Source organism: Sceloporus undulatus, chromosome 4, assembly GCF_019175285.1.
Source record: "Sceloporus undulatus isolate JIND9_A2432 ecotype Alabama chromosome 4, SceUnd_v1.1, whole genome shotgun sequence".
Classification (NCBI taxonomy): Eukaryota; Metazoa; Chordata; class Lepidosauria; order Squamata; family Phrynosomatidae; genus Sceloporus; species Sceloporus undulatus.
The window spans coordinates 204,596,891-204,616,345 of NC_056525.1; the positions used below are offsets into that span (position 1 = coordinate 204,596,891).

Below are 19,455 nucleotides of genomic sequence, written 5' to 3' on the forward strand. Positions count from 1 at the left end.
ATATTTTTGAAAACCTTTAGAAATTACATTCTTCAATCCAATGGCCTCACTGGATAGGAAGTTAGGAGACTGATGATCCCAGAAGTTATTTTATTAAACTTCAGCAGGAACCTGCAGACCTTATACCTCTTCCTCAGATAGACAAGAAGCAGGCAGATGAAAGGTCCCTTCATCTATCATCCAAACTGGTATAGTCCACTCTCACCACCTCATTCCACTACTTATGTAGCCCATTATACAATTGCTTCACTATCCAAGGCTGCACTAATCCTTGAGAGGAATCATTACAAAAGTTGCTCAGAGAATGTAACCTGGGAAGCAGCTTCACTGCCTTTTGTAAAAAGAAGATGAGAGAATGGGACAGGATGGGACAGGGGGATTATGTTTTCAAAATGGTTCTGTGCTTAAGAGAATTTTTCATGTTATTCACAAATTCCAAAGAGGACCTGCTCATCTCCCTGGACAAAAATACAGTAAAAAAATATACAGCTATGTCTTTTACCAGCACAACAGACAACTGCACTGCAAATGCCGGTGTGTTCATAGAAAAAGATAGTGTAGCAGTTTGAGTGTTGGATTATGACTCTGAAAACTAGGGTTCAAATCCCTGTTCAGCCATGGAAACCCATTGGATGATCTCATAAAACTCACACTCTCTCAGCCTCAGTGGTACGCAAATTCAAGCGCCTAAACAAATCTTGCCAAGAAAAAAAATCCAGGATAAGGACACCTTAGGGTTACCATAAATCAGACGCAACTTGCAGACACACAACAACACTCAATTGACATTCTATCTCTAATAAAGGAAAATGCCAGGTTATAAACATGCATGAATATGACACCTGCCTGCTGGAATTATATCTATATCCATGAGGACTTGTTATTGTTACCAAGTTGGGATGAGGCATAATCACCATTTTGGCTCAATAAATGAACCATGGAAGATGTAAACCTACATTCCAGGGCTTAACTCCAATTATACTCAGAATAAAATATTCTAATTTCAATTTCACAGACACTAGATAAATTTGTTTTAAATTATCTGTCACCTTCTATGCATTTGTTTTAGTTTTTTATTGTCTCTTTTTCCTCTAAATCAAGGGTTCCCAACCTTTTTAACTTACTGAGCCCTTATTTCTATGGCAGAGCCCTTAAGAGGCCTACCCTATGTCTTACAAGTTAAAGGTGTTTAGGAGTATATATAAGAATATATTCTTATTCTTTAATTCAATTTTTATTTCTTTCATTTTCCTGAAGCAGCCGCGGAGCACCTGGGAAGTGTATGCAGAGCCTCAGAGCATAGGTTGGGAACCCTTGCTCTAAATAATCTCAAGACAATATACATGGTTCTCCCTACCCACTTCACTTGTGAGGTATGTTGACTAGATATCAACCCTGAGAAGTAGGCACTCAACCAATTATAAATGACTTTCTCTCCTGGTTACCATCATTCTTATGAATAATGAGAGCCACTTCTATTTTCCAGTACTAAAAATTAAACTAATCACCTCTGTTAAAAAAGCAAATACCAATCAGTACAGTTACAAACAGCAGTATACCACAGCACACCTTTATCTGTGCATACAAAGAAAGGTGAATTTTTTTCTTCAACTCAGATGACAAGGCAAATAATTCATTCAGCAGTGTATAATAAAATTCCTCCTCTGGAGGCTTTAGGGTGTGTGTGTGTGTGTGTGTGTGTGTGTGTGTGTATAACAAGAAAACACCGATATAAACTCAATTATATAATACTAACAAAGCACATAGCACTATCAAATACAAAAAAAAAAGACATCTGCCCCCAAGGAGTTTCCAAGAGGGACAAAACTAAACACACCATTAAATATGTTTTAGGATTTAATGTGGACAGAGTCTAAAAATGCAAATAGCACCTAATAATTATTGAATTCACATTCTGTAGGAAGGAAGAGTTTAATTCTATTTAATTTTACTACAACTCAAGTTAAAAGCATCCTCTTAAATCTGTTTGCATTGCAAGGCACCTCACTTTGGTGAAATACAGCAGAATAGGAGAGAGGAGATACTCATAGCAGCAAAGATCAGATTACTAGAGTGTGAAAGTGGGGGGGGGGGGGGCTGCTAAAAGGAGCAAGAGGAAAGGCCATATTCCTGTAATGTTTGAAATCAGGGAGAGGACTTCTTTGAAGATGCCAGCCAGATGCTGGCGAAATGTCAGGAAGAAACTCTTCTAGAACATGGCCACATAGCCCGAAAAACCCACAAAAAAATTAGGGAGAGGAACTGTTCAGCCCTCCAGTTAGTGAATCATAACTCCCAGAATTCCTAACTACTGGTTATGTTAGTGTGAGGTGCTGGAAGCTGCAGTTCAACAGCCGGAGGGCTAAATAATTCCTACCACTGTTGTAAAGGGACATGTATCATGAGTTGGAAACAGACTAACCATGGGAGCAAGGAAGTGAGGGAGTCAAAGATAAAAAACCAAGGCTTCATGCCTATCCAACAGGGTGGTTGGTAATGATATAACAGGTAAGAGTAGAAAAAACAACAGAAACTTTGGAAAAACAATTGAGTCCCTGCATACCAAGCATCTAGAAATTTACAAAACCATATAAGCATCTTGTTTTAGCAACTTACTAGAGCAGACTGGGAATGTAAGAGCAGAGAGAATCTGACGCCAACCATGGCACCTAATTAGAACAGTAGGGCAAGGAGGCAATACCCTAGCACCATGTGTTAGTAGGGTGGGCCCTTTGTATCAACTGGAGTTTGGTTCCAGGACCAGGACCCCCCATGGATATCAAAATTCATGGATGCTCAAGTCCCATGATATACAATGGTGTCGTAAAATGATTTCCTTTACATAAAATGGCAAAATCCAGGTTTGTTTTTTGGAATTTATATATTTTGGAATAGCTTCAAGCCATGGATGATTGAGTCTGTGGATATGGAAGGCCAACTGTATCAGCAAAACTGAATCAAAGCTCATCTACCACACACTATAATCCACAGCCTCAGTTTCTGTTAACAAGCAGTACATTTTGAATGTAGGGTCTGTGGTCATGGCAGCTTGGATTCTGCTTCCATAGAAAACAAAAGTCCCTTGCAGTTTTGCAAGGGACCAGATTTCAGTATACACATCTGCCCCCTGGTGCAACTGCAGCTGTGAAAATTCTTGCTCTCCCAATTATAACCAGGACACCATGCTGATCTTTATGCATTCCGAAAGCAACAAGCTCATGCGTAGGAGACCAATACCCTGCAAATATCCTTAGAAGACCAGAAGAGTGATGGTTCATTATATTTCACTTTTATTTTACAGTATTTGAAAAGCTCTTTTACAGACACTTCAAATGAGAGAGCTGCAATACCAAAAAAGCATACCTACAAATTGAATACATGAGTTTTTAATATCTACTTTGTACTGAACCATTAATATCCAAAGGGGTATGTCATGTAGTGCAGTGAGTGTGCGGCAATGCAAAATACACACAGAAAGAAAGAGACAGAGATGTTAAAAGTAAACATTGTGTCCATGGCTATCTAACAGGGGCTTTGCAAACACGTCTGGTATTGTAACATTCTAGACAGCAATATGCTTAGTAATACATATTTAATACAATACATGCCTTAGAAAGCTTGTATTCTGTGCGTGTAAACTTCAAAACAAAAACCCTAGATACAGTATAAAAAAAAGAGGGGAAAACAAATCTGAAAGTAAATTCTATTATTTCAAATGGACACTGAATTTAAGTGAACTTTGACTAATTACTGGTATTTTACATTCCTCTCTCCTTTGCATGTTGTTTTCATTACACTGACAATTACTTGATGCTACTTAATTGCTGTTGTGCAAGTCACAAGAGATAAGACTATCAAAAGGGCAAAGCTATGCCTCAAAACATTTAACTCACTGATGTAGTCAATATCTGTATGGATTGAGTCACAAAATGGAAGATAGTAGACTCAGTATTAGAGTTGTTCTAACATATCAAGAAAAATCTCAGCCTAGATTTCAGTCACTTAAATTGCTCTGTCTAATATTTATTTATTTACGTATTGAAATTTCACCTGTATGTATTAAACTTTCTGGCAGCTAAGCAGAAACAAGATGCAGTGATCCAGGCACCTATTAACATTTACTATGTCTGCATCACCATGAGATGAAACCAACTATGCAGCTATGGGTTGGTCTGTTGGTTGTCTAGACCAGGTTAGTGCACTTTTGTGGATTGCTTCCACTTTTGTAGGTTGCCAACGCTACCCTGGGGACATCAGGCACATTCCTGCACTATTCCCAGCTCCACAACCAGCTTTCACATGGTTCCACATCTCATGCCGCCTGCCATAGTACAAGGAGGTGGAATATAAAAGCACTCTGTCAAAGGCAACAAGGATAATAGTCAAATTTCCACCAAGCCATCAATGTTTGACATGTAGGGCAGTGGCACTATGGCATATTCAGCATTTTAGTCCCCAACACACACACACACACACACACACACACAATGTTTTTTTCAGTTCTCATCATTGACTGAAAATAATTTTTAAACAAGGCCATCACCACACTTTCTACCACAGACAAAATCTGCAACAAGGTATCACTGGCACAGATTGCAAATTCTGACACCAGAGCTCCTAAACCAAACTAAATTTCCAACAGCTATTTCTGATCATATTTAAAGAATCATGGCCATCCTTAATAAGCATTTTCTTACAGTCAGTTATTTACTGTAAAATATATGCAAATATATTTTTCATCTTAATATCTTATTACTAAAGTTCAGACTGAGAGTGGCAATAGGCTGTCAATTAAGGGGTGAAGACTCCAAGACACTAAGGACGTATTAACCTCATTGGACGTATTCCCTTGCAAAGCAACAAGTGGAATATAGACACACTGGCTCTGAACAAAGTTGGGGTGAAAAACCCAAATGAAATGGCAAAGAAATCAGGATATTCCCTCTAGAGCAACCATCCAGAGGAAAAATATAATCTGAAATAAGGCAAGTTGAAGAAAAAAAGGCATTTAAACCCATGCAAAACTCAAACTAATTATTTCCTGGCACAGATGTCCTGAGATTTATGCTGAATGGGCTCTATGTGTAGTTATCATGAATTTTAACTTAAAGCTTTATACACTCAAAAATGTTTGGTTGATCATGGACCCATATTAAAAAAGGAGGCAATAAAATATATAAGAGCAGGGGTAGGGGCAAGAAAAAGAACAAACCTTGATTTGAGGCCTCCATCCTTCTGACTGGCCCAAAAGGCCAAATGTCCAATAAAATGTAAAACACAGCATATGTTTTGTGTAGTCTAAAAATCTGTTGTGATAACTTATTGCAAATTGCACTTGGCAGTTCACCACACCAATGGAAAACTGGCCCCCTGTTGGTTCACACAGTCTTTTAGCCTTGATTTGCAGTCACCAATAAAAAGACCTAGAAAGAAAGTTTGCAGCTGTGCTCAGCCAGCTGGCTGCACCTTCTGGATGCGACCCAACACGGGACACTGCTTTGTCTTGCTCTTTGGAAGGGCTTTCGTCTTCTGGCAAATACTCAGGGAGGTCAGTGTTCTGTTCCACTTCTACCGGCGTATCTTGGAATGGAACCAGCATCTGTTTATAGGAATATGGGACACCCATTTATTAGGACATTTTATAAAGAGATTTTCAAAATTTAGCCTTGCTACTGAGCTAACATTACCACAAGTGCTGTTTAAGACACTATCCAAACCTATTAAGAATTTTAACAGTCACAGAAGCCCAGGTTGTTTAGAGTGATGCATGAGATAATACAACCTTCTAGATTCATTTAAAAAGACACACTCAATTCCTCCAATCAACTAGAATAAGATACACCATTTTACAAGATTTCGCCTTTTATATTAAGCAGAAACTTTAGGGAAACTGTCCTACTAAACAGGTACCTGAGACATTTGTCCCAAATCCCCTCAGCTTCAACATCATAAGAATAGCTAAAGGCTTAAACAGCCCAGCATTCTGTTCCCTAACCTATTCCTGTTTGGCAGCTTTAAAAAGGAATTAGATAAATTCGTAGAGGTTAATCTATCAATGTTTATTAGTCAGGATAGTCCTCTATCTCCTCCAGTATCAGAGATAGTATGCTTATGTATATCTTTTGCTGAGAAATGCAAGACAACCAAATGTTCACATATTCTGCTGTTTAGGCCTTCCATGGGAAACTGTTCCATGGGCACAGAATGCTTGACTAGAGGGGTCTGTGGTATGATCCAGCATAACCTTTCTTATGTTCCTTACCTATACTGTATGAAGTTTGGGATAGAAATCTCACAGAGACTTATGTAACTTCTTAGACAGTTTCACCCAAGTTTCCGCTTAAAACAGTTAGTGCAAACTCTCTTAAAAACAGAATACTAGGTAATGTTTTCAAAATACTGTATTGTATTATGTTTTATGTAAGTTACTATCTGGAACCACAACTGTATATTGCTAAATCTGTGCCAGATCTTTAACTTCTACCAGGCTTTACATAAAAAGTTAGCATGAGGAGTTCAACATAAGCATAAATTCCTCTGTTCTCTTATTTAAGTAAAAGAAGTGCCCCATACACTGCTTCCCACATTATGCAGCTATTCTATGCCCTGAGTCAAAACAAACATTAGAGTAGTGATGGAGAAGCCAGAATCAGGAAAGCAATTCAACATCACCACACAAAGCTAACAGTCAGATACTGGGCATTGTAGTTTAACAGTACTGGGATGATAAGATTCCCCAGCCCTAAACTAGAAGATCCTCTCTCTTCACGGGACTCCATTACCTGTAGGAATTGGGTTACTGATGGAATCAATAAATAGATTGTTTTTATTTTTTTTTAAATGCCAATACTACTAAGACCATGCTTTTTAAGTTCTGACAGATTCTTCTCTCACCTCTTCTCCACTTTCACCTTTTACAACTTGCTGGGCTTTCATAACTTTGGTAGATGCTATTGCTGTTGCCAGTGCCTACACAAAGAACAGAGATTAAAAGTAGGTTAACAGAGCTCTGCCTAATACCAAAGACTATGACAGCAAGCTACACCTGGTGCTTACCTCTGCTTTCAAATCTGATCTGATTCTGACTACACATCTTTGAACGGCCATCTGAAACGTGAAACTGATGACCCCCTTGATTTTCAACAAGGCCTCTTCACACAAGTTTCTCCGAGACTAAAATGTAAAAAATATGGATTATGTACAACAGCTAAGTAAATAACCTTAGATATGAAAGACACATGTACATGAAAAATTTCCCCCTGTAAGACAACACTACTGCAAACAAAATGAAATGCAATGATCTACTTTACAAGAAGTGGAAGAGGAAGTATTGCTATAAATTTAGCCATGAAGAATTTAAAAATAACATTTTTGCTTACATTCTGAAGATCAACCAGGATGGAATCAACTGTGAATAATGAAGGGAAAGTGCTGAAAAGCAAAGAAAGCTTTTCTCCGTATGATCAGCTAAACAGTCCCCTGTGGTTAAGTTCTGACTGACTGAAATGCTCATTGATGAGCAGTTAGTGTTTAAGTTGCTATTTATCAGACACCTTGTATCCATACTGACTGAATGCATCAAAGCAGCTGTTGTATCCTTCAGCTATCTCATCTGTGGCAGCTCATGGACATCACTGCACTGCACAAACTGAACTCTGATTCCAAAGGAAAATGTCTGCTCACAAACACACAAGCAAATGTTATCTTTAAAGCAAGTGACAGTGCCTACTGTGCAACAACACTACATTGAACTGTGCTGGTTGCACCTGATCTGAGTTATCCCAGCATGCTTTAATGCATTCACGACACTGCAAGACAATAAAGCAGTACATTGTCTTGGAGAGCTAGCACAAGCATTTATTTGATTTATATCAAAACCTTTCTCCTAGAGCGGGGTCTCAAAGTGGCTTGCCACAAGATTAAATCAGATGCAGAGAAATATACAGAGAGTTTATTTTTAAAAAGTTATAATGCTAAAATACAATGAAGTGAAAGGCATTTTAAAAGCACTTTGATAAGGAAAGTAGAACTTTCAGCAGTTAAAAAACTCCTTCCTCAGAAGCCAATCAATTACGAAAACCCCATAGGAACTAAACAGTCTTTATCTTCCAGAAGGAGGACAACTGGGAAGTGTCAGTTTGCTCCCGGCAGGGGAATCCCAAGATCATTCAGAAAGTCAATCCAACCATCCCACCCTCCTGCCTTAGAGGGTAATGGGACCAAAATAAGAATCTCCCTCAAATATCTTAGGAGCCCAAGCAGACTTCTATTTCAGAATAAATACTTTAGGTAGGCCATATCTCAGGATGGGAAACTATGCTGGGGACAGGGGCCACCTTTCTGACTCTGAGACAACCTGGACTGTCTCCCAAATTCCCAGACTTCTTTGATGCAGGGGGAGGGCAAAAGAGATGCTGGGGCAAGCAATAGGATGCAGCTCCAATGTCACACTTTGCCCACCCCCTATAATGTGAGAATTTTACACAGCATCCCCCATTCCCAGATTGTTGAACACTACTTCAACACAAGTCAGGCCAGCTGAGAGCTTGCTGTTTGCAGAAGCACTAAATCCTATTGAGCTTGGAATGTTGCTGCTTGCTTGATTTGAGGTCATTCACAAGTTCTTCTCAGCTTGCACTAAATTCTGAACTTTGCCTGTGCACAAACATAAACACCCTGTCAATAATTTCAACTTAATGATCAAGAACATAGGCTGGCTCACATGCATTGGGGCAGTGTGGTTTTCTGGTACCTAAATCACCTGTATGATCCTCGTTTAGAAACTAGGACATCTAGACTACAACTATCCAAGTGATCCATGGTTTGTTTTGAAGAAGAAACCTCTTATCTCACCATTCTTATTAGGGATCACTCTAACCTGAGATTTGTTCATGAAATAGGAAAATAGTTTCCCACTACATTTGAATCAGCCCAATTACTCTGTTTACAAGTAACATCCAAAATTATTTTGTATTACATGATTGAGCATCAGTGTCAGGCACCTCCTCTTCTGGATACACAGTTAATTGGTTAACTGCAGTTTGCTTTTACAGCCAAACTGGCTAAGCTATGAAGTGTGCAAATCATAATTTGGCGGAATTGGAAACTGCAGTTGTTTGCCATGAATAAGTGTTTACTGTGTATGTTGGGGCAGAACTCAATATTCTGTTTGGTAGCTTTCTATCACTTTAACCATACATTAAGCTATTAAATCATTAGGAAGTCTGATTACTATTTCAAGAGAGGTAACTCTCTAAACAAATCCTACTACACGTGTTTCAAAGACCTCAAGTATTCTCAGTCTACATTGTGCATCACTTTTTTCTTCTACCATAATGCTCAGTCCGCAGATGTTTGTTTTTTTTTTAAATAAAAAAATGATGATGGTGATGATGATGGTTATATCCTACTGTCTTCCCAGAGCTGAAACTAAAAGCAGTGTATAAAATACTAATGTCATACTTTAATACAGTGGTTCCCAAACTTTGGTCTTCCAGATGTTTGGACTTGAGCTCCCAGAATTTCTGACTGTTGGCCAAGCTGGCTGGGGCTTCTGGGAGTGGAAGTCCAAAACACCTAGAGGACCAAAGTTTGAGAATCACTGCTTTAATAGTTTAGCTTATATAATATTTATATCTACTTCTTCTAATAAAAAATAACTAATGTTTATATCTACTTCTTCTAATAAAAAATAACTAAAGCAGCTGGTGCAGAGTAGGGAAAAATACTATGTAATATAAAAAAACAATACATCCGTTAAAACACACACAATACTTATAATATCAAAAGCCAGTGTGATAGTAAAACTTCAGCAAGAACAGCAGCCATTAGCATTTTAAAACAACAACAATAACAACATCTTTCTAAATATGTAAAAAAGGAGCCCGCTGAATTTACACTAGGAAGCTTTTCCATGGTCACTGCTGAGAAGACCCTGTCTCCTTTGCTTGCCTACTGATCAGGCAAGCTCATACAGCATCAGGCAGATTATTATGAGACAATCAGATCCTAAGTGGTTTAGGGCTTTAAGGGCCCATACCAGCACTCTATGTAAAACACTGACACAACTAAAGCCAATGAAATAGGATTGGAGATTATGTGATCCACTTTTCAAATGCTGCACAATAATCTGGCAGGATGATAGAGAAATAATGAACTTCATGAGGAAGTTTATTGGAAGAAGCAGTGGTGGAATTTCTGCTAATGAGTTTTCCGTTTTAAGACAGCCCCAAATACACAACCTCAATGAAAGCATGGCAAAGATGCTGTTCAGATGTTGTTGGACTGCAACTCATTACTCGCTACACCAGCTAAGGCTGACATGAACTGCCGTTCAGCCAAATCAAGAGGGCTGCACTTTGTCCATGCCTGCCTTAAAGTGTGAATTATTTAGCTTTCAAATGAAAAGACCATCAAGTGTTACCATGTAAAATGCAAAATACAGATGTTCAGCTATTACTGCACTTTGAGGGGAAACCAGTGTGGACCTACATTAGCTTACTTTGATTTTTCAGATACCTAGAATCTTAAAAAAAAAAGGGGAAAGGAAAAAAACATTATTCAATTTTTTACAATTAAAAATATTGTTAAGTCTTAAGATGCTACACTTTCATGGATAAATGGAAAAAAATCCTCTCTATCTTAAATTGCTTAAGTGCCAACTACAGTTTGAGCACCAACACTTGGAAGTAAAAAATGATTTACAAACACTGTTTTTCATCCTCCTCTGAAGACTAAAGGAACATGTTGTCAAAGTTTGCATAAAAACTAAGATGCAAGTGTAGATGTCTTCTTCCCAGAAACCAAGATGGTGTTGAGGACAACATATGTTAAGAACCTTCTACTAGAAGTATAACCCCCTTCACATTGAAGAAGCCACAGGTCAATAAGGAAGTCCTTTAAATCAAGCATGTCTGCATTTCATACTCTAAGACTACTTACTAGGAATGAACATCTTTACCTCAACATAATGGAGTGAAATTGCAAGAATCTGCATTAGCTCTGTTTACGAGACAGTACAAGCAACCCAAAGATTTGCTGACCTTAGAACATTTACAGTGGCAATGTGCATTTAATGTGTATTTAAACTGGCAGGCAAAAGAGAAACAGGCAGCATTTTTCTGGCTTTTAGAAAAGCTTACAAGACATTGATGGGCAAACAAATGAACTACCCAGTCAGTAAACATAATAGGCACAGGACTGCTGGAACTGATTAGACCTGGCTTAAGGAAGGCGGGAGGGAAGAAAGATAGATAGAGCAAGGAGGAAAGTTAACTCTGGAAGAAGAGAGATGTGCATATGCTCATTATTCATTAGATTAACAATCAATGACTTCATTAGAGAAGATGGGATACCATCAAATCTGGTTCTTTTAACATATTTACTTGGCAAAAATGTATGTCACTGTAGCAGTACATTAGGTCTGATCATTGAAAATGGCTACAAAACTGAAACATGCAGACCTAAGGGCACTTGTGGATAACATGTTCAAACAGTCTTACATGCTGCTTGGCAGCCATAAAAAGGCAAACATGGCCCTGGGGTGTTATCTACAAGGGAATGGAGGATAAATTTATAGAAGTTATTCTGACAATGCATAAAGACTCCACTGAGACCTCATTATCACAACGGTTGTCTGATAGCCAAAGAAATCTCAGACAACGAGAAAAGATGTCAGGAAAAGCCAGTAAGAAACGCCAACATTTCCTTAGGTCTGAACCTATAAAACAACAAATTATTCTGCATGTTTCATCATTCTGAAAAGAAAAAAATAGTGAGGAAAAATTACTCTTTCATCAGTTGGTTGAAGCTAGAAAGATACACCAATTCCAATATGGAGTTCTACTCGCTTCCACATTCAAAAGCAATCAAAATAATAAACAAACATTTTCAGTACAGGTGGAGAAATTTAATGTACTCAACCATACAGACAAATCACAAGATCCTTCCATAGTTCAGTGGAAAAAATTAAAACTGTGCTTCATTAATAATTAAAAACAATTCCTACATGCTGTTTGTAAAACAGTCTTAATAAACATTACTACTTATATGACATTTAGTGTATAGGATTAACATTTCAGGTGCATTTCAGAAAACAGTTGCCTCTTCCAGACCATCAATTCCCTATGTGGGTTGTAGATTAAAAAGTACTTAAGAATTCCTTACCGAATCATCAAGGCCATCTATGTGTAAAACCACTGTTTTGGCACGTTTATTTGTACTTCCCAGGAAAAACTGAGCTTTCCGACGTCGAGAATTCATCTCATTCACATTGTCAATGTCAGACATGCTGGAAGACTGAAGAATATCATAGATCTCAGAAGCTAACAATTTTGTCTCCCCTGGTGTTGTGGTCCTAAGGCAAAGAAAATTGACAATTGTATTTTTATTTCCCAGTTCATTTCATTTTCCAAATATAAACCATGAAAACCTTTATGAGGCTCCCTAGGATATTAGTTCTTTCTTATATCTCCAATACAGAAATTAGAAAATAATAGTAGCAAATATCCATGCCTTCCAAGCCTGCCTGCTTGGCCCTTTCAACGCCACAGCATAAGCAAATTATAACTGGACAGTGGAACGCCCTATGCTTTGACTCCTCCTCCATGCAAAATTTCCTAGCATATTTGGACTTGATGCATAAGCCAGGAAGACATGGCCATACCAGTCAAAGAGCCCAGACTGATGAAGACTTAGGCCCTATACAGATGAACCCAAAATGCCGGCCTGTGGGAGGAGTTGGGGTGCAGTGTCCTGACAAAGCATGCCCTGAATTTGCCCATGATGCTGTGTGTCACTCCAGCGGCCTGACTCCAAAGGAGCACCATACAGCCACACTACCCATAGCCTTGAGAACAGTGGTTCCAAACCTTTTTAATGCCGTGACCCTTTAATACAGTTCCTCATGCTGTGGCGACCCTCAACCATGCAATTATTTTCATTGGTACATGCAAATATGTGTTTTCTGATGGTCTTAGGCGATCCCTGTGAAAGGGTCATTCAACCCCCAAAAGGGTCCTGACCCACAGGTTGGGAACCACTGCTTTAGAAAATGGGGATAGGACTCTCATCACTGTATCATCAAGCCTATGCACAAAGATATCAACCCACTCCAGAGTCAAGCCAACTGCATGTCAGCTCAGGAAAACTGCCAATGTGCAAAACATCAAGGGAGCAAAGCAAATCACACACATTCTTGTAGCCCCTTCATACATTCAATAATCAATGCCTGGAGAGGCCATTTCTTGGCCGGTGAAATGGGATGGAATGCTAGGAGTTGGCTCTTTTGTTTGTAAAAGAAGTATTTAATTTTTTATTGTACTACAGTATATGAAAATTTATGCCATTTTAGGGGAGAAAACATTTAGTGACACAAGCAATGCTTTAGCTGACAGAGGGACCAAACAACATTATTTTCCTTAGGGTAGGTATCAGCATACCCTTTGGCACAAAGAAATAGAAAAAAGAAAGCCGTTCACTGCCAATCCTCCTATATTTTCCCCTTTAGGTACTGACCTCCACCCACAAAACTGTCAGTCTGGCATCTCTCACATACACTAACATCACATTAAAATATGCTGTCTCTTTTTAAAATAGCATCTTGAGTTATCTTTGCTTTTTATTCCAGCAAGCTGTCAAAAAAGAACTTCGCAACACACAAGAGCTTGTTTCAGCATTTTCCCTTCCACAGCTTTTCAGTCTGCATGGAAAACTACGGTGTTTTAACATTTCAGAACATAGACCACATCCAACTACCAAGTCTGATGTTTAACCATGGCCTCTGGTTGTCCAATAATGGATTCTTTTCCTGAGGATATGGACAGGATCCTTCGAGAGCCACCATGTGATCCTTACCCTTCCTGACTCATTAGAAAGGCCACATGCGAAGTGACCAAGCGGGAAAGGGAGTTGTCAACACCTCCTTACAACAAGGAGACAGTTTTGAGGACTTTGTTGAAAAGAACCTTCCCTGGAACCATATGTAATAGGCAACTATTGGTCAGTGTCCAATAATCCAGTTTTACGCAAGGTAACAAGAGATATGGTTACCTCCCAGCTCCAGATTCCTGTATGAAATGGATTATCTAGATCCATGTCAGTCTGGTTCCAGGCCCAGTTATGGGATACAGACAGCCTTGGTCACCTTGATGGACAACCTACACCAGGAACTAGATGGGGGAGTGTGTCTCTGTTGGTTCTACTGGACCTCTCAGAAGCTTTCTATTCCATCGACCATGGTATCCTTCTGGACTGGGATGGGACTTGGAGGCATAGTTTTACAGTTGCTCTGTTCCTTTCTGGAGGTGTGAACCCAGAAAAGTAGTGCTGGGAGACACCTTGGCCATTTGCCTGTGGGGTCCCTCAGGACTCAGTTCTGTCCCCCATACTTTTCAATATCCACATGAAACTGCTGGGAGAGGCTGCCCAGAGGTTTAGGGTCCAATGCCATCAGTATGCTTATGACACCCAATTCTATTTCTCCTTTCCACCTCACTCCAAGGAAGCTGTATCTTCTGTAAATCTATGCCTGGCATCAGTAATGGATTGGATATGAGTAAACAAACTTAAGCTTAATCCAGACAAGACAGAGATGACCCTAGTCAGTTGAAAGATAGACAAGGGAATAGGATACAGCCTGGGCTACATGGGGTTAGACTCCTCCTGAAGAGATAGGCTTGTAGCTTGGTTATACACCTGGATGCTGCCCTGAACCTGAAGGCCCAGGTTTCTACAGTAGCCAGGAGTGACCATGCACATTTAAAACTTTTGCACCAACCACACTCATTTCTCATAATGCCAAATTTCTCCATGGTACCACATGCCTCGGTTACTTCCCATTGCTTCTGGGTGCAATTCAGAGTAAATTGGTAATGTTCAATAAACTCTTAAAAGCCTGCCAGTGATGGCGAACCTATGGCACGCGTGACAGAGGTGGCACTCAGAGCCCCCTCTGTGGGCACACATGCTGTTGCCCAAGCACAGAGTTTGCCGGAGTTTCTTACTAGAAAGCCAGAGGGACGTGGCATTTTGCAATAAATAAGTGGGGTCCGGGTTGCAGTTTGGGCACTCGGTCTGTAAAAGGTTCTCTATCACTGAGGATGGGCCAAAAGAGCCACCTTCAGGCTGATCCGGGGCATGGCATTCAGGTGATGCATGCCTCCAGATCAGACCTAAGCTGTGCTGCAGCCGCATAAGGTAGCCCAAACCCAGCCACAAAAGGAGCACACACACAAAAAATGCTCCTTGCTGGCAGTCCACTGCAGCGGGCCACCCCAGGCCTGTGATGGTTGGTCACCGTAGTCATGCACCAAATGTGTAGCAACCGGGGTTGGTGCAGCATTCTTAGCAGATGCCTCTATACTTTACAACACTCCCCTCCCACTTGGGAGGCTAGAATGGCCTCATTCTGTCCGTCCTTCCATCAGAAGGCCAAAACGTTTTATTCAGACAGGATTTTAAAATTGAAAAGGGGCTGTTAAGTGTGGCATTATTTTAAACTGTGCTATTTATTGTTTTTAAAGTCTTTTAAGTGTGTGTTTTATGTGGTCCTTAGTTAATTCAGTTTTAATGTGGCTTTTAATTCTTATACATTAAAGATAATCCCTCCAAGAAAAATCTCCCTGACAAATCTGCCAAGATATGCTACTGATATGATTCTCTATGCATATGATATGTGTATATATCAGAATATAAGCGTCTGGAGAAGCGTGTTGTTCACAGATGCTGAACAGTAGGGTATGTGAATTTGCTGTAATTCATGATGGGGAACAACACTGCTAAGGATGCTTATGTGGCACAAGTGAATGTTTTTAGAAAACCTTTATTTCACCAATGCTTATGTCAGAAGTGTCCCTCAATAGCAGTTGAGAAGGGAACAGCAAGAGGAGCATCAGCTCTGCCCTCACCCACCAAGTGAGCTCACTAAAAACCCATACCAACATACCAATTTTGATCTCGAAGGCAAAAATTTAGCCACCACTGTCCTCGAATCTGATCAATCAGTGATTGATCTTATCAATCTCTGATTATTCATATCGCAGACTTAATACTTCACATCTGGGTCAAGACCCTATAAACCTTCAGTAGAATAAATATATATCAGCATAAGTACACTGGGGCCTGTAGCTGTGTAACCAGCTACACAACAAGCGCCAAGGCCGGAACCTCACTCATAGTGCAATGATCTATTAGTGCCCGGTCCAGCAAGTCAAAATTAAAAGAGAGGGCTGTGTGTGCATGTGACTGTGCAGGAGTGCACTTAAGCAACGTCTGAGAAAAATGCAATTACCTGTATCATCATTTTTACAACAGCACAACGCTCCAACAGGATTCCAACCAAAGTGTCAGATTATAAGAAGTTATTCTACCATAACAGAATATAATGAGTACTGTTATGAGCAATGTTTCCCACTTTTTCTTCCAGGTATTTATAAAAATTTGTGTCAAATGCTTTGACATCTAAAAATAAAACAAAGCAGGTAAGTGTGTGCTGTGTGCCTTTCTGATTGATGGAAATCTAAAGGTGAACCTATCATGGGGCTTTCATGGAAAGATTTGTTCAGAGGAGGTTTGCCATTGCCTTCCTCTGAGGCTGAGAACATGTGACTTGCCGGAGGTCACCCAGTGGATTACATGGCCGAGTAGGAATCCAACCCTGGTCTCCAGAGTCCAACGCTCAAACCACTATGCCACACTGGCTCTCTAAAAGGGCTATAAATTTACACAATTTGAAGAGAAACCAGATAATTGTTGTTGGGTACATCTACACTGTGGAAATAATACAGTTTGATATCACCATAACTGGCATGGCTCCTTTCTGCAAAACCCTGAGATTTGTAGTTTGGTGAGGCATCAGTACTCTTTAGTACAGAAGACTAAAAATACCTTGGAAAACTAGAAATCCCAGGGCTCTATAGGAAGGAGCTGCAGCCCTTAACTAGCATCAGTTTAGATGCACCCACTGTCCAGTTTTTCATCACCATCAACATATGCTTTTACAGTTCAAGATCTCTATGTAGTCTCCCCAACAGCAATCAATAACCACATGCTCTCCTTATCAAGCATTCTAATCATGGATTTAAATTACCGTATTTTCCGGCGTATAAGACAACTCACAATTTTTCCAGTTAAAATACAGAGTTTGGGATATACTCGCCGTATAAGACTACTTCTCTTCCAATGCACACCAAATAAAAATTAAAAAAACATCAGATTTGATTTCAATATGGTAATTCTAATTCAAATGCTTATGACATGCAGGTACTTAGCAGGAAAACCTGATGTATACAAAGCCTGCTTGGATTGGTTTGTATACAAAGCCCCAGATGCTCCAATCTGGCTTGGTAGTTTCAGCACTCACCCTATAAGACGAAACCTGGCATATAAGACGACCCCTGACTTTTGAGAAAATTTTCCTGGGTTAAAAAGTAGTCTTATATGCCAGAAAATAAAGTATTTCTTCTCTAAGTTTCAATAGATTACATTGTCTATAATGTTTTAAGTCTTTAATATCTCTGCCATACTTTTTTCTTTTTTTAAAAGGTACATTCTTACATTTGAACATGCTAGAATATCTCTAGGCTTTCTCTTCAAAATCCTTTCTGATCACAATGCTGCACAATCTGAGTTCCATTAATTATTAACAATAGGTACTACTATATTATTTTCTTCAATATCCTCTGGTAGCTCTGAAGTGCGAATGTTATGATTGCCTTTCAAGTTTCCCACATCAACCATTTCCTGCCATTTCTTTTGGTTAATAGCCTACTTTTAAAGGGATCAGGGATAATTTCAAAAATCAACCACAAAGTGTGCTGACATTTTGGATACTTTATTAATTGCTATTGTCATTTTTAAAAATGAGATCATTGAGCTTTGACTTATGGTAACAAATTGGGATATATGATCCAAGGAGGTGGTCTCAAATTCTCCTTCAGTCAGTGGAGCAACCTGGGTTATAGTTCCCCCCACCCCAATATTTTTTTGCAATCTTAAAAGCAAATCATGGCTTGAATCCTGTTGTGTCTTAACTAGACCTAGTAAATTAATAGTATTTACCCATGTGTTGACTCACTTATTCAACAACTGATTCAGCAGGTCTCCTCTAGTTGGGAATAACCAAGAGGATTCAGAACTACATCACCACTTCATCAAGCTTATGTTTCGTAATCCAGTCATTGGATCCAAAATAGTAGTAGAGAGTCCTACCACCCACTGGTGGGGTTCTCTGTTGCCTTGTCCTTCAGCTTCAGAAACTGGAGCTGGGTTACAGAGAGACAGCATGCTTTGGAAGAATTTTAAGCAACTATGAGCCAGCAAGACATTCCAGATTCAAATTGTTTTCTTATATGACCTATCTCTATCTCCTGCACCACACACAGACTTGTAGTAACTTAAAAAAAAATAGCATCTATTTAAAACTTGTCTAATTCTCAAAGTTTAATTATTAATGGGAGCTACAAGCAATTAACACTGTGTGAAATTAAAATTGATGGAGATGGTTAGTTTTACTGAAGTCTGTGTGTCTTATCCTACCTGCAAGGGACTCCCATGCAATTAAATACATATTAATTGAGCTGATCATCTTAGGCAAGTAATAAATTGGAAAAAGGAGTGCTGGATTTAGTTCAACATGACACTGGCAAAGGCAAGACATTCTTGTAAAAAAGCTGCCTCTAGTTAAGTAATTGGAATTTAACTTTCATTAATTCATCGCTCAGTATCAAGAGCTACTGATATCTCAGTCCCCTGGCAGTATTTTTCTTGTTACATGCAAAAATAGCCATCATGATGCTGTTTAATGTTATGTATGATAACACGCTTTGATTTGCAACATGAATCACTTTCCAATGAACACAAAATGGGAATACTTATCTGCAAACTATAAACTAACCCACCTGTATTTTTGCACAATATCACAGCACCAATACAACTACTTACTTGGAAACATTTAAACTGAAATCTTATACACATTTACGCAGGACTAAAACCCTACTGAATGCAGCAGGAGTTATTTCAAAACAAATGACATGAAAGTATACCTCTGTTAACATAGATTCTGTGAGTGAAAATGCTTTATATAGAAAGGGTTTTTAATTTCCTCCTCATCCTCTCTTTAGATGGAACATTTTTAGCAGCACTGACAGTGGGAGGATGGAAAGAGGACCAGAGAAACTCAGGCGGGATACAAACCGCCGCTTTGCGGTGGTCCCCCGCCGGCGCCATTTGCACCGCGCGGGAGCTGTAGCAGCCAAACCGCGCGGCTCCCGTGCGGAGCAAAAAAGAAGTCCATTCGGAGCTTCTTCCGCGGCGCACTGATGACGTCACGAGCGCCAAAGGCGCCTTCTGACATCATTAGGGCCACGCGATTCAGACGCTCAGCGTCCGATACGTCAACTATGGCGCCGGCCATGAGAAGGGCCGGCGCCATTTGTACGGACACAGTCCGTACTAGAC

General features: G+C 39.6%; 1 protein-coding gene across 4 annotated transcripts in view; it reads right to left on the reverse strand.

The window, feature by feature from the left end:
• Nucleotides 1–3,273: 3,273 nt before the first annotated feature.
• ARMC1 (armadillo repeat containing 1) overlaps nt 3,274–19,455 on the reverse strand; it is a 29,127-nt gene continuing 12,945 nt past the window's right edge. For all 4 annotated transcript variants that reach the window (XM_042464136.1, XM_042464135.1, XM_042464134.1 and 1 more), the window contains exons 4-7: nt 12,166–12,355; nt 7,057–7,173; nt 6,895–6,969; nt 3,274–5,599 (exon numbers count right to left, since the gene is read on the reverse strand). In XM_042464136.1, the coding sequence (XP_042320070.1) occupies nt 5,408–5,599; nt 6,895–6,969; nt 7,057–7,173; nt 12,166–12,355 (574 nt within the window). In that variant the 3' untranslated portion in view covers nt 3,274–5,407. The remainder of the gene's footprint in view (nt 5,600–6,894; nt 6,970–7,056; nt 7,174–12,165; nt 12,356–19,455) is intronic.